The following is a 21,997-nucleotide window of genomic DNA, read 5'->3' as shown; positions in this document are numbered from 1 at the left end:
AGCTACGCAGCATTGTACGAAAGAATGATGTAAGTTTCGTCATTAGGTCCATTAATTTGGCTTTAATAGTCGTTTAGTACTTACATAAGCTTTCGGCTGTAAAATAATGTAACTATTGTACGCCCGCGAGAACTTTTGTTGCTCCCCTGTGGGACGTAACAAATAGTCCGCCAAACTTTCATGCGATTAATTTCCACTTGTCACTTTGACAATCTCGTATCCCATTTACTTTTATATTTTGAAAAGCAATCTAGTGCGCTGCAAGATAGGGTGCTTATTTAAAATTAAATCAATGAAGAGTTAAAAGAAGTTGATGTAAGGACTCGATTTGTCATCCGCGAACCAATGAATTGTGTAATGGCGATTTTATCGTATCCAATAAGTGTAACGATACAGTGTCTAATTAATTTATTAGCCTTCTTTGTTGTACTGATTATAATCTTGTTTGATTTTTGTTTGCGAGAGAGAACTTATTGATGATCTAAGCTGGTTAATGCTATTTTAAATGTATCTTATATATATGAGTTATTATAAGTCGTCAACCTTAATTTGACCTTTTTTGTCTGAAAATACGCGTCGAATCAGTTGACTAAGTAGTTAAAAAAAGCTTTGGTTTGTTTACTTCACCCTGCTCTTCTTTTCATATTACCTAAGAAAGGCACTTAAAGGCAATCTCAGCCATGGACTTGGTACTTTCTTATGAAGAATTTGTTTGATTTTGTGTTTCTAAATTAAGGTTACATTTGAAATGCGACTGCAGACGCGTTGCTTTTCCAGCGTTACTGCTACAACACTGACGCGGGTGAATTCACTGTCAAGTTGCCCGCTGTCGATGCTGCATTGCTGTCACGATTAGAAAGTTCAATCCGCGTCTTGTTTTATCGATCAGATTCAGTGACTGGCCACATCAACGCTGCTGCAGTCACCATCCTAATATAGGTACTTAACCTTTAATTATCAAAAAAACATCATTAGTTAAAGTACCTAACCTCATTCAAGTCAAAAGGTTATAAACATAAACCATATACATTACTTATTTATTTTTACAGTACCTGTTATCGCCCGAATTTATTTTGACATTAACTCCAACCAGTTTAACATGTTTATAAAAAACACCTTGTATAAACGTGTTCGATCCGAAATTCTACCTATTCACATTTTTAAAATATCACATTAATTTGATACTCAACATATGTCAGTGTATACCTTAGTGCTTAAATCTATATAAAAAAAAGAAAAAGAAAAACTAGGAACATATAATATACTTATAATAATGTTCGTAAAGGGTCGACCACACGCATGTGATACTGTGTGGGGCTGCAGGTACCGGCGTCTTTAGGCTGCGGTGACCGCTTTCCATTAGGAGAGCCGAATGCTGGTTTACACCAACGTGGTACGGTACCTATAAAAAATGAGTATAAGTGCGAATCAGACGAAAACCGAAACCGAAGGTTCGCTTTTGTTCTAGTTTAGAATTATGTAAGGTATGATTTTTATGCCGAAACCGAAACCTATACTTCAGCCGGACACTACTGAAAGTTGCCAGTTTTCGGGCCGAACCGAAACCAAACCTTCGGCCGAAACATGATGTTTATGCCGAAACCTGCCGAAACCGAAACTTCGGTCGGATACTAGTAAGTATTATAACGAAATGAAAATCATATTTTAAAGTCTGAATACGCCTCCCTTTATGTAATATCTCCGGAATAAACTTGACATCATCCTTTTTACAAGTTCCATGATGTCATGACATAACGTTTTTTGTCACCTTTAAACTCGTTCATCTAAAATATCAAACATATTAACCTTTACCTAATAATCATAATCTTAGCATGGAATACCTACCAATTAATGTTTTCTGTGACATTAAATGCTTAAAGTTTGCTTTTTAAACCAGTCTTTTGAAGAAAGGGTGAAACAAGTAGGTATTCATTTTGAGGCATATTTCTATTTTACAGATGGCGTTATTCATAGTCTGTGTAATGTTAATGTGTTGTTAGTCTATGTAGTTTTTAATGGTTTGTCCTATCTGTCATTATGAAATTTGTGTTAGAAGAGACAAAGTTTAACCGAGGTTTGCTAAGTTACAGTTAAGACCTCCGCTTCTATCCAAACATGGTTACTTCCAAAAAAAAGGTACCTAAATATGATTTAAGATAAAAATATATACAAGCGACTATAATACTCTAGAAACCTCATTCGAATTTTTTGTTATAAATTCTCGAAAATATAACCATTCTAAGGAACTAATAGACTCGTTAGAGTGAGATAGTAACTACGGTATTTATAAACGCTTGTCTTAAAATATGGTATGGTTATACCGTAGCCATGTCGCGGCTTATCATTATATGTAGCCGAATAGGCCTCTTGGAGCTTAACGGAATAAGATAAATCGGGAACCTTCTTTTATTTTTGGAACTTTTGGATAGTTTCCACTTAATAGGCAAGTGTTTAGTTAGTTCTAAACTTGATGGTTAGTAGATACCATTGCTACCATAATTGTTCATAGCGCCTGCACGATACAAAATAGCACGAACATAAGCTGGCAAAAGCTGCGCGACAAACCGTAGGCGCTTTCAAGTTACTACGGTATAGTTTATTGAACACTGACCAACTAAATATACGAGCTTCAAGTGCGGCAAAATTAGACATGAACCTTATTCTAAAATACATACAGTTCATATTTGAAATTATACAATTTATACTCATAAACGTTCACCCTGATCCAGTTAAACAAAGTTTAATCATCGAACTTGTTTAACTGGAGATTTAATCGCTATCTTAGACCTTGATAAGGAACGCTGGCACCAATTAGCTAGCCCATTATCATTTATGATAGCCGGTCAGTGGCGCTGGCGTCTCGTCGCCGCCATAGCGCGTCGATACCGGAGTCTCACGCATGCGTACATTCCCAAGGACTGACGCATGCCCGCAGCAGCGCAGAACAGACTCGACGCGGCCACTTGCGACAGACACTCGACTCCTCTTTTCGCGGCCCTGTCGCATAATAAAATTGATTGTACAGTCGATACTGACATTGAACGGACAGTGCAAGCGACTCATAATCAAGCCAGTTATTTGCGTTCATTTGCCGCGATAGCGCGTCGGTGCGGTGGCAGCCGACCCCTCAATCAGCTGGCCGCTCTGACGCAGTGACGCCGCGTGTGCATGTGTTGTGTGTGCAAAATGCCGTAGTGTCTTTGTGATCAAACCATGGATATCGCGAAGGCCAAGTCTGGGGCGCTGGAGGACTTCGATGAGGATGATCAGGCGTCCCGCCGATGCATGCTCGACGGTGAGTCACATTTAAAACAAAAAGATCATAAGAACTTAATTTGCAAATTGAGAAGGCAAAGTACAAAGATCATGGTTCATATGACGCGACATCAAAGTCTGTCTCTCGAGAGCGAGATGTTGGTTATTGATTTTGATGCAGATGACAGACAGTAGGCTGCTGGCTGTTTACATGCGTACTTAACTATCGAGAGTTTCTACTAACTACCTTTTTATTTCCTAAGTTACTTTAATACGACGAGTATTATACCTACTGTTCGAAGCTTGTACAAATTGTACAAATGTACATTTTCTTACGTAACTTTCAAATTTTGGTTTGACTAGCCAAAATCATGTTTTAAGTCAATAATATAATAGTACATTACGATACAAGTGCGAAAAGTAGGATATTCGAAACGAGTGGCGATAAATTAAAATACGACCGAAGGGAGTGTTTTAAATCGACACGAGTTGCGAATAACCTATTCGCACATGTATCGTACAACGTTTCACAGTGCATATGGCCCTTAAAATTTTCGACATTAGTTACATAATGTGCTAATTATCGCACTAGTGCGGTAAAGTAGCCCCATATGTACTGATACGTGTATGACTGTATGTAAAGATTATACAGCAACTGCTACACGGATTGCTGTAGTTGCTACCTACCTGCTTAGCATTGCGTTAGATTAATCATTGCTAAAAATAAATCCCGATTAGTGTCACTAGCCAAGGTGGCATTGTCAAGCGATTTTATAACGAGCCATGACTTGATTACTCACACTGACTTTACAGTTAGGCTTTTTTCCATTACTGCAATGCAACTTTTTGACGTGAATTTGAAGTCTTAAGGAAAGAAAGGAAGCGCTGTCGAACAAAATAGAATCCTTCAAGTAGCTATAGGTTATAAAGTAATTAATAATATTACGCGAAACTCTGCGCAGGGGGCGCCACTGCCACAATCTGAGGGTCTATCGCAAAACAAGAAAATCTAAATTTCGTTATCTAACATCTCTGTCACTCTTGCATATACGAGCGATAAAGAGGCAGATAGCGAAATTTCAGATTCCCGTTTCCCGGTAACCGCCTTGGTGCATCAATGTCATATTTTATTATCTCTGAAAACTTTTCAAAAAACTGTAAAAGGCACAGTATGTATAAGTTACTCTATGATTTACTAAACGGGCTAGTGGTGCACTGGTGGCAGAACATTGCAGTAATACCCCCTATAGTATCCAGTTTTCGTATTGTGACGACTGCGTGCCGTCGCGAACATTCACCCCGGCTCCCCTAGCTACTTTGTAGGGTTTTAAAATCGATAAGTCTTTTAGCCAACCGGTTAAAAAGCGATTTATTCGACCCTCATTTTTATTTTTCCGGGCACCTTAAACTTCATTCACGTAATGTTCACTCTGATATCAATTTTCAATTTGACGCTCGTCCGTCTGTTTAACAGCTACTCAGTATTCAACTTTTTAGTATTCAAAAATGTAGAAATATCGTTGTAACCTCCCCCACTTCTTGTCTACGAAATTATTCAAAAGTGTACTTACGTAAAATCCCAGCCCAAACGGGCACAATCTAGGTAATCCACTCTCGCTTTTTAGGGTTCCGTAGCCAAATGGCAAAAAACGGAACCCTTATAGATTCGTCATGTCTGTCTGTCTGTCCGTCCGTCCGTATGTCACAGCCACTTTTCTCTAAAACTATAAGAACTATACTGTTGAAACTTGGTAAGTAGATGTATTCTGTGAACCGCATCAAGATTTTCACACAAAAATAGAAAAAAAACAATGAATTTTGGGGGTTCCCCATACTTGGAACTGAAACTCAAAAAAATTTTTTCATCAAACCCATACGGTATTAGGTCTTCAAAAATGATATTGAGGTTTCTAATATCATTTATTTCTAAACTAAATAGTTTGCGCGAGAGACACTTCCAAAGTGGGAAAATAAGAGAATGATAAAACTGAAAAAAATATGTGATGTAGGTACATTACCATGCAAACTTCCACCGAAAATTGGTTTGAGCGAGATCTAGTAAGTAGTTTTTTTTAATACGTCATAAATCGTAAACCACAATTTACCTTTCACTCACGTTTCACATAAAAAATACATTGTTAGAATTATGTAGTGTACGGAACCCTCGGTGCGCGAGTCCGACTCGCACTTGACCGGTTTTGTAGGTCTCGTCTGTGCCTAACAATAGGACTTATTATAAAGCCCGAATTTTCTGTCTAATTCGTGGCGTAATAGTGTCAAAACGACGGCTACACCACAAGTATACGATAATAGACTAATTAATCTCAAACTATGAACTAGGAACTTCGATATTTATCAATGCATTACTTACTAATCCATCTAAAAATGTGAAGGAATGGACATGCTTCAAGTATGTCATTAAAGTAAGTTAATAATTATGAAACGCGGTGCATCAATGCGCCTTCAAGGTTAGCATTGTTGGCAATAACATATACGACATACGACAATGGGTTAGTCTACACGTGCACTTCTTCAAGTGCAAATTTTTTATAAAAGAAAACTTATGCAGAAATGTTAATTGTTGCTTAGATCTATACTTTATTTTTCACCACACCAGCTAGTAAAGGCCCTCTTGATTGTTCAAAAACTGATTAGAAAGTTTCATTTTATTCACGTGAGGCAAAGTAATGCAAATTTTGAGTAGTTTTCTTATGTTTGCTGGTAGAATTGAGAATGATGATTTTAAATGATAAATATTTAATGACATTCATTTTGAATCGATTTGCTTCGATGTTGTTTGATATTTTACAATTATTTTCCTTGTGCTGGTGTGGTGAAAAGTTTTGTATTTCACTCGGTAGCAAAATTTGTTTAACCCTCGTGCCTTGAAACACTCGCACCACTCAGGATTCAATTTTTCGAACTACTCGCTACGCTCGTGGTTCAATTTTGGAATCTTTCGCTTGCTCGGGTATCGATATTAGCACGAGAAGTTAAACAACAACTTTGCCCCCTTGTAAAACAAATAACTATCTACTGCTTCATCAAGATACCGTTGGATAAATGTATTTTGCTAACCATCTAATTAAATATGAATTTAGGATGCCATTAACAGATAGAGTCTTAATAATAACTAGTTGTCCTTTTTCAATCGGTTTACTTGGAAACGAGCATGAAGTATGATTTGTTTATTTATGAATTGTATTAAGCTCAAGATTAAGTGGTCATTCTCATTCTAATTCATATTCATCTAGCCGTGCTAAATTAACTATAAAAATACATTTATTCAGTAGGTACTAGGTGACTACTGACCGAGACAGAATCAATCATTAGGTTCTTTTTATACCTAGATAAATATTGTCAATATTAAAATCCGGGTGTAAACGTGACTACTTTCTTTCAAATGCTAAAAGCATGTGATTACATTTCAGATACGAGTAATAAATAATTGACTTATGTACAAAAGATTAATACCATTTATAGCTAGTAGATAAAATATTATCGACATTTGCATAATATCCGGTATCTTTACGTTTAATTAAACCTAGTAGATTTTTTGCAAACATAAAGAATATAAAATATTTATTTTACGCTTTTTGTTTTGCATTTGTGTCTAATGCTGTTTTTGTTCAGGTTTATAATAATCATGCTTTTAATTGCCGATCTAAAAAGTGGTGTTATAAATGCTTTTAATTCCGAGGTCAATTATTTAATGTTTGTACCTACCTTCGCAGAGAGCCTAGGAAGACAGGCTAGGTATACCGCGGATCAACTGGTTTGAGTGCGGTTTTTAGGGTTCCGTAGACAACTAGGAATAGGAACCCTTATAATTTCGCCATGTCCGTCTGCCGGTCTGTCCGCGGCTTTGCTCCGTGATCGTTAGTGCTAGAAAGCTGCAATTTGGCATAGATAGATAAATCACGCATGGCGAGAGAACGGTTAAATAAGAACTACAAAAAACTAACAAAATGTTTTTTTTTTGGTTGGTTCGCTTTAGTCTTATGATGTGGGGTATCGGTTGAATAGGTCTTTCAAAACGAATAAGGGTCTTCAAAAATCTTCTTTTCTTATAGTAAAAAGACTTACAAAGCGCTGCAAAGGTACTACTCCCGTTCCCGTATGCTTGTAATGTGCCTACAAGATACTTACTAATAGCCCCCGTTTGGCCTATTTTGACAGAATGGTAACTACGAAACCCTACACTGAGCATGGCCCGACATGCTTTTGGCCGATTATTTTTTATCAATAGACTGAACAAAACCCAGGGTAAGTACTTATTATTGAAATAAAAATGTTATTAGTGATTTAAGCAAAACTTTATTACCTATTTTATTGTATTTATTCTAAAAGACTTGAAAAACAAAGAAATATAAAATCAATAGGTACGACAGGTGTGTGACTAATACAGTACCTAATAGTTCAAGTAAAATTCAAGAAAAATATTGATGTCATCTGCTCAAAGTGTTACGCAGTTAGCGCTAACAACCTGCGGGCTTAGCACGGTTATTGTCATATTGCGCGTGAAATGGTTATTATCATATTGCGCGTGATAGGACTGCTGTCTTCTAACGTTATCGTAAAAAACTGTCATTTTGCGAGCATGGTACCGGGCTACGATAACAATATCCCGTCGATAATGCAAGTAATCGACAATCTTTTTTTTTTCCTTTTCTAGATGGACTTGAGGGCGGTGTTGCCCGTAGCCAATGTCACGTAAAAGGGTAGGAACAAAATAAATGCTCTTAGAGCACGACGCTGTTCGGTGGTTGTTGTAGTTGTCTCGTAAAACCGATAGCTGGATTTTACGAGAAGCACGTGGACTACCGGCCGTTGACTCCAAAATGGTGGTTAAACACGCTTTGAGATTAATTCTCCATTCACTGCACACTACCACATTAGATTATTGTATAATAAAGCTATCGATATTACACTTTAAACAATATTAATGAGCAAAAAACAAAGGAATTAATCACGAGGCTACTATCAAATGGCGTTCGAACCGGAAGTCTCTAATCGACAATCATTCGTTAGTGACCACGATTGTCTATGCCTAGAGTTTTTGAAAGATCCATTCAATAGGTGGCCTTATTCAATTGTCGGACATGTGTCAGATGAAGTTTGAACGCGAATAGCTAGATTTATTATTACACTTCGAAATTATAGGCCATAACACACCATCGTACCGCACCCCGACCTTGGAGCAATTCTAGAGGGCCCTTTACACTCATGCGCAAATCACGGCGCGAAGCCGCGAACGCGAGTGTGGAGTCTAGTTCGCTATTCAGCGAAATCGACTCCACATTCGCGTTCGCGGCTTCGCGCCGCGATTCGCGCACGAGTGTGGAGGGCCCTTAGGAATAGGGATTAGGGACACAAACAGTGTCCCATATTTCCATGTTTTTCTTTTTTTTTCATGGAAATATGGGACACTTGGCTACACTGGCGCACGTGTGCGGCAGTCTGTAAGGTAGGATCGCACCGTTTTGACGGTTCGGTGCGATAGTATGGAAGCCCACGCCAGTACTACCTATTCCTAGAACTGCACCAAGGTCATTGTGCGACGCCCCCATAAGTAAGAGCGAGAAAGAGATATCGCTTTCTCGCTCTTACTTATGGATGCGTCGCACAATGACCTTGGTGCGGTGCGACGGTGTGTTACGAGTTACGACCTGTAAAGGCAAATACGTCAAAACGGTGCGAACCTTACAGACTGCCGCACACGTGCGCCAGTGTTGCCAAGTGTCCCATATTTCCATGAAAAACATTCATTCATTCATACATGGCTACGATAACAATATCACGTCGGTAATGAAAAAAGTTATCGACAATCATTCGAAAGTGACCACGATTATCTATGCCTAGAGTGTATGTCAATGGCTGGCCTTATTTAAATTTCGGACGTGTGTCGGACAAAGATTGAACACGAATAGTTAGTTTTATTACTACACTTCCAAATTGAAAAGAGTTTAAATGAGTGACAGCTTTATACAAATTGACTTGCATTATATAGTTTGTCAAAAGGGCCCTCCACACTCATGCGCGAATCGCGGCGCGAAGCCGCGAACGCGAGTTTGGAGTCTAGTTCGCTAATCAGCGAAATCGAATCCACACTTGCGTTCGCGGCTTCGCGCCGCGTAGTCTGGAGCGGGCTAAAGGACCGTCTCATTTCAAACATAGACATTTCAAACAAGAGAGAGAATCATACTATCTTTGTCTTACACTAGTACTAGCACCCAAAAGAAAAGGATGAGTATAGTTTTTTTTGTTCTTATTTACTGATAAGATTTGCTTGACCAACTATAAGGCCCCATACGCAAGAGAGCTTAAAAAGCGTTGCGTGTGGGACGCACCCATAAGTAAGAGCGAGAAAGCGATATCTCTTTCTATAAGCTCTCGTGCGAATGGGTGGGGCCTAACATGCACGGATAATTGTGTTCTCTCAACTTAAAGCACACTCGAGCGCGAATCGCGGCGCGAAGCCGCGAACGCAAGTTAATCTAAAGCGAAATCGACTCACGCTCGCGTTCGCGGCTTCGCACCGCGTAGTCTGTAGCGGGCTTAACGTTTTTGACAATTGTCAATATTGACATTGACAAGCACGCGTGCGCGTCTGAATCAGTGAACAGAACGTAGTGATTATATGCTCTTTGTTAGTGAAGAAAATACAAACACAAACTGACTAGAAAAAAATATATACTGATTTGATGTGAAAACTAAAGAAAATGCCACCGATAATGTAAGTTTCTCTAAAGAACAATAATTTATTTATAGAAAAAGTTATAGTTCGTGTATATTGTTTGACCAATAATCAATAACTGATTTTATCATGAATTTGTTTTTCAGTCGATGACGATGCTTAGGCGCAGAAGAAAATGCTAGCGAAATATATATATATACTCCCTGTTTAGACACGTGGAAAGAATGAGTGGAAAAAGGCTAACAAAGAGAGTGTATAAGGGAGAGGTAGAAACGGGAGTTGGGAAGGGGCAGACCTCGGCGGACTTTTTCTGATCAGATCGGGGAAATCCTGAAGAAAGGCCAGGTAGAGCACCCTAAACCGGCGAGCGTGTATGAGGAACGTTATGAAAGTGAAGGTAGCGAAAGAGGTATGTCAGGATCGTAGCAAGTGGAAATCTGTGGTCTCTGCCTACCCCTCCAGGAAATAGGCGTGATTATATGTATGTATGTAAGTTTGTTAAAAACTGTTCTATCACTAATCACTACTATAATTGCATGAAGTTGTCATGGCAACAATGAATGTGTAAAAGTAGATCCAAATTTAGATTAATTAGACACTGTTCATTTGTTATACTTATTTTTGGTAAACTTTAGTTAACAACATTGAAAGATTACTACACTACCTAATTAAGCTTAGAATAAATTTAAAAGTGGAAAAATTACTGCCTTGGGTGAGACTTGAACTCACGGCCTTTGGATCGATACTCCAGCGCTCTGCCAACTGAGCCACCAAGACCTCATCGATAGTCAGCAAATCTTCCCACTATATGGGTCTAGGGGACCCTAGCGACATCTACCGTAAGAGTGTTACACTTCTTAAACGGCCACCGGAGTTCCAAGTCATATTGGAAATTCACCAGTTACGATGTGCTACCATTTTTCCTTTAATTTAAAAATCTGGAGTAACGCTCGCATATGTTTCTGCTTAAAAAAAAAGTTAAGTATGGGTATTAGTACATTGTGTGTGTGTGTGTGTGTTAAGATCATTTCTTACAGGTAGATGTTGCAAAATACAGAGAAACAAAAAAAATCCCCCTGAATTAAAAAACGAGAGCTTTCTAAAAGTGACATTATTTTCTCATAATTTGCCAATGAACCGCCATACTAGCCTGCACCACTATACAACTCATGACCTCATCTAATCTATTTTGTTTCTGTTTCAGTCATAACATATTAGAGGACACTCAAATTATCGAGGACATGGAAGACTTATTTAGAAAAGGGATAGTCATAAAATTTAGCTATCAAACGAGAGAGTTATTTGCTTCGAAGAAAAGTTCTTACATTCCGCCTGGAACAAACCTCTCAGCAAGTGGCATGTCCATGCATTTCGAATAGTCAATAGTCAGTGTTTATTTGTAAAACATATGTAGGTGAATCTATTACAGTGTAAAGGATTTTTTTTTACAAACTTAAGTTGCAACGTTGCAATGTATGTATCAAGTCCTGCAAGATAAATTAGACCACACTTCCCTGTATTCGATTGAGCTAAAACTTCACATACACTCTTTAAGTTGGGTGATAACATAATACATTATATAAGTTGGGTGATAACGCAATATTATGGTACAGTCAGCTGCAGAGAAAAGGCACCCCCTGCATACAAATTTTAATTTGTATGAACGTGGGGTACCTTTTCCCTGCAGTACCATCGAATATCTGATGATGGACGCAGGAAGTGGTCATATAGGAGGTCATAGAAGGAGATAAAATAACGCAACCGAATTTGTGTCTGGATTTGTTAGAATTGTCTTGATAAGTATTAGCATAGAGTAACTTATACTAGAGCGGTACTGTCATAGTAAATTTTGTAACCACAGTAAATTCACTGCCATCTATCGACACACTTTAAAACTAAAAATGAAGATTTATAAAAATACGATAAAATGTATTTAAATATGGATAAGTAAATGAGTTTTTTTATTTGCATTAATTATTACTATGATTTTGACCCATGTTCTTTCACTGATATGCGTTAAAATTGTTTTAATGACAAACGAAACCGTCAACGCCCTCTATACGACAGTAGGCCAAAGCTAGTAGCGCCCTCTGAACGAGAATCAAATTTTCTTGATTTTCGAAGCACGTTTTTTCCTTAGACTGTATTCATCTATTACGGAGTTATATCTATCTTTGTTACCTACTTCCTACTTATATTATAATCTATTGCTTGTACCAATTATAATGCCTGCATATCTAATTTAATTTAACATTTTTATAATATGTCAAGAAGCTAATAATTATAACAATAATTTGGAACCCTTTTCAAACTTATTTATTGCTCATAGTATTACAAATTACAAGAATACAAACCCTGTAAGGGCACAGCAATTTTGTTTTGCTGCAACGCACACAGCAATCCTACGGTTTTTTTTGTTTTGTTTTTTATTTTTCTTTTGTTTCTTTTATATGTGTGTACTGTGGCAAAAGAATAAATGATTTGTCTATCTATCTACATTTACTTAATAGGTTTGTGTAAATAAACTTCGTTTATTTTCTTGGCAATGGTTGTATTATTTACTCATTTATAATATTCTCTCCAGCAGCACAGAGCCGACAATCCGACATTGTTACATATCTGTATCAGAGTTTACATTAGTAAACATAGAAGACTGACAACGCCGCGAGAATTGTCATTGTTGTAAATGGAATTTAAGTTACTTATAGCAAAGACATAATTATGTAACTCCGTATAAGCAAGATAAATAGTGTAAGGAAAAAATGTGCCTCGGAAAGCAAGAAAAAGTTATACTCGAATAGATGGCGCCACACCTTTAGCCTATACTCATCTCATCAAGGGGGGCAATATTTCTCACTTATAAGAAACTAGTTATAAGAAACATGTACCGTTTGTGCCCAAATAAACATTAAAACATTATGTCCTGTCTTTGTTTGTAACATGTATTTTTCTTTGTAGTGCACAATAAAGAATTTTATTATTATTATTCCACCTACCCAGGATCTCAGCCAGGTATAAGTAAATTTCTGTCTCATTTACAGAGGGTTCCATTTATAGAGATGAGACTTGAGGTTATTTCAGTTATAGAGGCTTGTTTTGTCTCAGCACTAACAGAGATAATTCAGTGCTAAAGTATCGGGACCGCGCTATGAGTCAGCTATAATAGAGGTACTAAGTACCTAACAGTGACAGATTTATTACGTATAAAGCTAAAATAAAAAATAGGAATAAGCGAAACCTATTCACCTATTTCTAGTCCATTAAAGTTGCGGGGAATGCTGTTTTGTATGAAGATTGCCCGTCTTGAATGTTTACTAGTCTCTACTTGTATAGAAACATAGGTAAATAGTTTAGGTAGGTATTCGTGTGATAGTAAAACATAGGCGCCATAAGTATGTATTTATTAAGCTCGCTAGCAACTCGCAAGCGCACACTCTTAGTAACAGCCGGTTTTGTGCATGATGCTTAGGAAGTCCTTGAGGAGCGCCTTCCTTAATTTCTCCCTTGATCCAAGAGAAGTTTTCTGGAAGAAATAGAAGGAAATAAGTAAAAGTAGGTTCATGTGGCAGCAACGGAGGGAATATTTTCACATGAGAACAGTATAATTTGCACCCAAGATATACTAACTAATCGCCGGGAACAATAATTTGTCTTTATGTCTGTAAACAAGGCGCAGATTAGATTAGAACTGGGTGCCTTATTTAAACCTAATATTGCATTCCCAGATTATGTATCTCAGAGGTACCTAACTATCAAACAATAGGTACCTATCTCATTGCACAATACAGCCACACTCATACTTATTCAAAAGAGTAAAAGTTAACTAAGACAGACCTAGTGGAGCGTTACAGTTTTTTTATGTCTAGTACTTAATTCGGTACTCAAAAGAACCTACCTTCTATTTACAGCTATTACAAATTGCTTCAATAGCTACTGGCTCACAGTAGTCTGACCAATGGACTAGTTGCCATCAGCTAGCAGGTGTTATTACACCTGTTAGAACCTAAAACAAAAAAGTATCTACCTAGATGTAAGTTTTTCAAGTAGATTTTCCCCCTTAGGTTAGGATTTGAATGTTGAGGTAAAAAGTAGCTTAGTAATGTAACCTAACCTAGGTTAATAGCATAAGTAAGAGATTGTGCAACAGATATCTTAACATACTAACTTTTACATTTATAATGTGAGGTAGTATTTAAGAGTTTAGGAGCATTGTTATCGAGACGTTTGTTTGACAGACATGTAAACTTTACGAGAAACACTGCAATTTTATAGCTTTACCTTTAGGTGTTTTAGTAATCCATCACCGTTTTGACTTTTGAGGCTCGGCGTTAAGTTCGGCACATAACTGTAAATATGCGAAATGCCCGAAGTTCTTCGTCTGGCATATCAGACGGGTTGTAAGAGTGTCTTGATAAAGCTATGCACGAGATTTTTAGATGCTCTTTTTCTTTAACAGCAACCGCGAGTAGGAATAATAAAATTTGACTTTCCTGCAAAGAAAACATTGACAATATATATACAGCGGAACATTGTAACATTTGTAACTAATAACTCAATATCATAGAAAAACTGATATTTACCCGTAATTTATACCTTAAAATTGGTTTATTCAATAATTTTTCTTTCACGACAAGGCTTATCGTCACCTAAGAAGCACGTAGATAGAATTAACGAAGTTGAACTGTCAAAATGGGACAATGTGTCAAATTATCCAACGACGGCAACGCGGCAACGACTATGTTATGCAAATTGTCGTCTGTCAAGCTCCTGTCATCTACCGCTGTCATTCTGTCATCTACCGCTGTCATTCTGTCATCTACCGCTGTCATTCTGTCGTCTACCGCTGTCATTCTGTCATCTACCGCTGTCATTCTGTCATCAACCGCTGTCATTCTATCATCTACCGCTGTCAGATGTGGATAACTATCACGATTTCGCCCTATCACGGCCTTGTCACGCTACCATGCTAAGCCCGCTGTTGTTAATTTATTTCTTATCTCACAGCTGTAAAACTCACAATTTGGTTAGATGGCTTGTAAAATGTCCAATAACATTGTTAGAACTTATTTAGTCATCTTCTCGCACCTTTTATGTAACTTGGCAAGAATGTGTTCATTCGTATGCTATTAGTTGATTTATGTAGTGAGTGGCTGGTGAAGGAAGTTAAATCAGTCACAGTGCACGCTTTGGTATAATAATAACATATAAGGTATAAGGGTAATATTTTGGACCCTATGTTTAACATTTGAATATTCAACTGTTCAATGTTAAATGTCAAATAATGAATGTAAGTACTCGGCGGCTTCAAGGATCGGTTTGTCGTGCACATAATTATATTATCAGTCGTGGAAGGGTCTCTATTGTTTCCCATATAGTTTTAAGTCATAATGTATTGTTTGTCCACATTTTTGTTAGTCATAATTTGGTTTTTCTCAGAAACGCGTAACTTTTCAGGATTGCCATAAAACAAACCTAACCTAACCTATCTATACTAGGATAACCTGAGAAAAATCCTGAAAAGTTAACGGTTTCAGAATTATGACTAATGATAATAAAAGCATTTATCTACAAATAGGAAATAAATCATTCTCAAATTACTCAATTTAACATAATTACCTCTTATTTCAAGAACTGAGAATAACAAATATATTTTATTACAAAATACGATCACCGAGTTACCTTGTTGATTCGTTGAGCTCCAAACTAGAAGTGACCTTCCTCAGAATGACTGACTGTATTTATACCCCGTTGACAGATAAAAAAATATTAAAAGAAGGTAGAATCACAATGCTTCGTTTATATCTACCTGTAGTCTGTTTTAATCAAAATATTCAATAAAACGAAAGTAAGATTAACTTATTTGTTCACAACCACCCATAATTAGCTCCATGCATGAATTTATTTTTATTTTTGGATTCATAATTTATATCGTTGGAACACCGGAAATGATAAAAATACTTTTGTACACCTTTACATTATTTTATTAAAAAATATTTAAAATGTTGAAAATTTTTGAGCGGTTGAAACGCTCATAATTTTTGGCGCGAATTCGACAGAGCGTGATGACGTCACACGTTGGGCGGTCTAACTGACGTTTGCTACTAATGACACTAATCTGTCGAACTCGTGACGTCACGTGGCGTTTCGAGCATTTCGGTCACTAGCTTTTCGCGGGCAAATTTTTTGTACTTTTTATTTATAATTTTAAGTAATTAAATGGTAATTTAAAAACGGAAATGCATTTGTAACATGATATAACGGTAACAAACATCCGAATAAAACATATTTCGTTCAAATATAAACTTCATGCATGAGGCTAATTGGTTTGTTATTCTAATTAAACTCCAAAAGAAGCTTACAATAATATGACAATCATTACATTATGACTTTCAATAATTATGTCAAACAAAGGGACCCCGTCCTGGTCTTTACATGACACCGATTACCTATAAATTATAACCGAATCTCATTAATTAGGAGGTTATCATACTATCACCGCATCAGAAAACCATATCAGTGTGAAAAGCGTTGTCTTGAAAATAATTCTTACTGGCATAACAAAACTGATGTTTCAGATTCAGATTATTTATTGGTAAAAAAATACAATGTTTTTACACGTCACACATTAGGCAGGTACATAATTTACAGAGCAGACTAATTAGCTGACGGATTTGACAGTTACAGTTCACGAATCACGTCTCTCTCCTATCCTATCACGCGTACAGATGTACTGTATATTAATAAGGAGGAAAACTCCTTCGTATTTTCTCGGAAACGTTCGTATTTGTTATGCTACTTCAGTCATCCTCAGAACTTTTGTACCGAGACTGACTGAAATAGCAAGACACGTTCCTACGTTTCCATGAAAATACGAAGGAAAATAATTATGCACTACATCTGTGGCGCTGATGACGCGTTCTCCTTTTCGCTCTTTTATTGCTGTTTTGGTCTGTGCTTTAAATGACTGCTCGGAGCAACCGTTAACCAAGCAGGAACAATTGAGTGAAATACTACCGACGAAAGTTATCATTGTGGCCAACTGACACCAGTGACATATTATGATATTACACTGTCACTGAACACTGTAGGTACATCCATTGTCTGACATGTTGCTATTATAGTCAATATAACCTTTGCCAGTAAACGATGCATTACACAAGTTGACTAAGACAATATTTGAATTGGTAAAGGTGGCTAAAGTGGCCATGGCTCAGTTGTATGTTAGAATTCTAGACAATCATATCATTAAGTCCTAATATCATTGGCTGATGAGATAGCGAGTTAGGTCATATGTTTTTGATTAGTTAATTTACACCTATAAATTTGGTCAATATCTACAGTCAACTTATTAATTTATCAACGCGTTAGGTACTTACTGAGTTTACTCTAGCTTAGACAAGGCCAGTTTGAGTAAGATTGTCCCATAAAATTCATTTTCTTTATTTATAATCTCGACTAGTGATGTGCCGCTACCGGGAATATTTCTGAGGCGAGTATTTTCCCAGTAACGTTCCCGGTAATATTCACAAGAATCGGTAATATACGGAAATATTAAAATTTATTACATGCTAAACACATGTTAAATTATATTAAACTATTACGTGTGGACTAATGCATCATACAATGTGCAAAAAAACAAGGTAGGTTTACTTTTTAAGTTATTTTCCCAATACTTTTGGGAATATTCCCAATATTACTCGGTATTTTCCCAATCTTACTTGGAATTATTCCCCAATGACTGAGCATACTCAAAACCCGTTACTGTTGAATAATTTCAGAATTTAGGTATAAATAAAACGAAATAACCAATCGTTTTTATTATGAGTACATTACAATGTTTGTTTAGTGGTCAAATAACATTTAGTGTAATAAGAATTATTATAAAAAGTAAACGAAATGTACACAATAAACAAAATATACATAATATTGTCTTCGGTTACCGCGATAGTTACTCATGAAATAAAACTATGAAAACGGATTATATCGCGTATATTGAATTTATAATACATCCCGACGTTTCGAACTCTTTACAGCGTTCGTGGTCAACGGGTGTATTATAAATTCAATATACGCGATATAATCCGTTTTCATAGTTTTATTTCAAAAATATACATAATTAATAATATTATTAACATTTAATACGATTTATAAAATTTATTAAATTATTAAAATAAATAATTAGTAAAATTTATAAAATAAAAAAATAAAATAACCTAAGGTTAATGGGAAATAAAATAAAATAAATAAAGCAAATAAAATGAATAAAATTATTAAAATGATAATGATAATTAAGTCATTTCTACACGTTTCCAAAAAAATAAGTAAGTATAACGTAAGAACAGTAATGAGATTTATTGGGAAGTGGGAATATTCCTGGGAAAATACCGGTAATTGTAATTTAGTAACGGCACATTACTAATCTCGACAGACAGGTGAACGGACATGGCGGAAAAATAAAAGTTCCTTGTTGACTTTGGACCTAAAAGACTGATAGTTTAGCCATGTTTAGCGAGTGAAAAACTTGTGCCGCGGTGACACATGTGACAGTCGTAAAAATCAGAGGAAATTGAGCTGTAAACACACAGTTAAGTAGCAGACTATTAGTCCCCATGCCTACAACGTTGTGGAATTGTAATTTCCATTGCGCATAATTAAAACTTTAAATAAAACAAAAGAAACACATTAATTAACGGCCCCTCTCAATTTGCACAAGTGCATCCACACACTCCGCACTCGTATTATAATCATTGCAGTTTTTTTACTTGTCTCGAGGCTACACAACACAATCAAGTGTGATGACGCTACATAAGAATTTGAATTGTTAATTGTAATTACATTTGATAAAGATTCGAAAGCATGTAAGCTACTTAACGATGTAAGTACTTTTTCGTTTTATTTAACGTTTTTACAAGGCGTGCCGCGTGCCGCATACATTAGTTAGAAATTTATGTTCGTTCTAGGTGCTCCTTTAATAATGTAACTATTAATTAGCAAAAAGAGTTAGTAAGATATGAACGCGATCATGACATAATTATATTATGATAGGAATACACTATTTCTGTGTAGGTAGTTTCACAATTCAATTTGACAAAGACATTGTCAACCAAACATCTTTATAACTTAGCACATTGTCACGCTGACTATTATTGCGCAAGCCACGACGAGTAATCTCATATTATATTCAAATTGGCTGCCTATACTTAAACATATTACATGCGTCAAAAACCAGTTGCCCATGTTTTCTACTAACATAAGTGTAGGTATATTAGAAAACAACTTGTCAAGTAAGTGAAGAAGCTTGATAGGTACCAGACGCATATGTAAGCCGCAGTGTGACGACTTGGCTATTCAAAGTCAACCGTCAGCGTTGCATTGAACGTTCATGATCATACCCTTGAACTGACAGGTTCTTGCAGTGCTATACCGACCGGTTTTAGACTTATTTTTGCCTTTCACGATGTACAGTTAATGTGGGGAAGTTTAGTTCAATTGATTTTTCGTATTCGAATGATTCGCATCTGTAACTTTACTGATCTTCAGAAGTGAAGTGATATATATAGTTATACAAGTGCGGAAAAGAGGAAATTCGAAACGAGTGGCGATAAATTAAAACACGACCGCAGGGAGTGTTTTAAATCGACACGAGTTGCGAAACTTGCGAATTACCTATTCGCACGTGTATCGTACAACGTTTTACAGTACATATGGCCCTTTAAACTTTCGACGTATGCACGAAAAGTGCTCTTTTACGCACTAGTGCGAGAAAGTAGCACCATATGTGCTGTAAAGTATTGTAATAGACATATTATATGTACCTATAGTTGCCACCTAAAAACGAGTAGGTATTGGATATGTTATTTTACTTTGTAGTATTTCATGATCATAATCACAACATCAACAACAGTTCGATAATGCCCTGTTTAACTATAATTATCTACTTTACTTGTTCTTGTTACTGTCGCTTAAGTTAATTGAGTTGTTTCGTTGTTTAACTGATAAAGCACTGCAGTGCCACAGTTATACTTACCAGGGTAACATTGAGTTTAATTAACCTTCTAACATTACCCGTAACATATGTTAAATTCGGAGTGTCTATATAGGTTTGAGTTAAACAAAAAGTATAATCATTAAAGATAAGGTATAACGATAAGAAAATCACCTGCGGTCATGAGGTCATGACCTTACATCAATACATTATTGCTATAGTATGGACACTTTAGTAGCACGTATATAGCCCTGCATTGCAGTGGGATACCAACTTGATCGTTCAGACGCATCGTGTCCGCTCTTTGTTTTATCATTATCAACGAAACACGCCGGTCGAATAAAACCATACGCAGTAAACATAAAATATTTCTTATTTTTATGATCCACTCATCCTTATAGTAAGCATGTATGGAGTGAAACATGGTGCCCCAGTTGGCTCTGTATCAACACAAACACAGATGTGCCTAACACTAACACGCAAGGCTGCCCTACTTTACTTACAGGTTCAAAGGGCGCTCGGGAATAAATTTACTTATCTACCTATTCAGTTGAATAACGTATTAGAACACAGTTTGTTAGCTAAGAACTTGTTGCTATATAGCCGACGTAATCATAAGATGGCTTATAAAATAAATAAGATTTAAAAAAAACTTGTTGCTATGTCTGGCTGTCTGGCTATATAAGTATAAGCTGCCGAATGAGGCTTAAAAGGGATGAAGTTTTTTAAACTTTATGGTAAAGTATCCTTGAAAAGATACATTTTAGATCGGAGACACGCTAGAAGAGTAATATAGGTTTTACTAATGCAATGGGTACTTAATGTAATCAGTAGAATAAAATGTATGTTAGCATAGCGTGTGCCTACTCTACCCGTACCTTTACATCTGACTTAGGTATACAGATAAGTAACAACAATGCCAAATTTATTCAATACATTTAATTCAACATTCCTGAAGCATTGACCAATTTGGTGAACAAAGGCCGTTATGGAGAGGTCGGATTGGTTATAACACCGACGAGGATAACGAACTTGTCTACCAATTGAGACAATTATTTCCTGCCCTTCATAACTGATTCTGGTAATTTTACTAGAACATCTAATGACGAAATGAACTAAGTGTATTTTAATTTTTGCATACTTTGCACTTACTAACAACTAACTATTACCCAAGCGAATATCAGTTAGAACAAACCATGTCTGAATGACTCAACACAAAGCGAAGTGAATCTTCTATTTAAACAAACGGGCGTAGGAAATTTATATTTGACCAAGCGTGCCGAGAACACTATGCATTGTTAAGAAGGCAATAGTTTACAGCAGTCCCTAGTAATATTTGATTCATTCGACTTAAGATACGATGATAATACCTACCTATCGTACATTCACTCAACCCTTAACTTCCGTGATCAATTCGATTTTATAACAAATTTATTTTGCAAACGGCCAGACCATAGACAATCTACTTTCTAAAACAAATTGATTCGACTTTCAACAAATTGCGCACGCGGCGCGATCCAGTGATGGCCTGACATTTCGAGGCATAAATATCACAAACTCATATCTTCTTTCGCGGTGCACTGCAAAATAACACCCTATTTATTTTTAGTGTAAAGTTCATTTCTAAGACAAAGTTATAAAGCAAAAGGAGTGCGAAGATCAAGCATAGAATTGTTGCGGCTAACTTGGCTTCCTTGTTTAAGGAAACTGTTTAACAGTCAAACCCGGAAAATATCAGAGAGGGAAACTCAGTAGCGGCAGACCGACAGCAATAATATTTAATGCGGTTGTTTTATGGAGGCCGCTACTGCGTTCATGATTTGCACATGTGGCCTTTGTATTGTAACCATCACAGGCGCTAAGTATTGGTAACACTATATGATATTAACAAGGATTATTGTGTCACTAAGGCCAAGTAAGGCCGTATTATATGAATGATGCATATTTTTCTTACTTAAGAAAAACTACAACTACTACAAGGGAGTATAACTAGTACGTACAGTAGCACTAATAGTAGTAGTAATAGATAGATAGATAGATTTTTATTCGGTATTAATCAT

General features: G+C 36.5%; 1 protein-coding gene and 1 long non-coding RNA gene across 3 annotated transcripts in view; one reads left to right on the top strand and one right to left on the bottom strand.

Moving 5' to 3' along the window:
- Positions 1 to 21,997, top strand: part of LOC134742456 (cerebellar degeneration-related protein 2-like) — a 119,686-nt gene that overhangs the window by 64,233 nt on the left and 33,456 nt on the right. The window contains exon 1 of one of the 2 annotated variants that reach the window (XM_063675630.1): positions 2,986 to 3,295. The exons of the other annotated variant lie outside the window; for it this stretch is intronic. Within the exon in view, the coding sequence (XP_063531700.1) occupies positions 3,214 to 3,295 (82 nt within the window). The 5' untranslated portion in view covers positions 2,986 to 3,213. Of the gene's footprint in view, positions 1 to 2,985; positions 3,296 to 21,997 lie in introns of those variants that run through there. 2 annotated transcript variants of the gene reach the window in all.
- On the bottom strand, positions 13,339 to 14,427 carry LOC134742582 (uncharacterized). Its single transcript, XR_010127952.1, has 3 exons — positions 14,231 to 14,427; positions 13,848 to 13,955; positions 13,339 to 13,475 (listed from the first exon to the last, which is right to left on the bottom strand). It is a non-coding gene; the product is annotated as an uncharacterized LOC134742582 (long non-coding RNA).

The sequence above is a fragment of the Cydia strobilella genome, chromosome 6 (assembly GCF_947568885.1).
Source record: "Cydia strobilella chromosome 6, ilCydStro3.1, whole genome shotgun sequence".
Lineage (NCBI taxonomy): Eukaryota > Metazoa > Arthropoda > Insecta > Lepidoptera > Tortricidae > Cydia > Cydia strobilella.
This window is presented reverse-complemented; position numbering and strand designations above follow the sequence as displayed.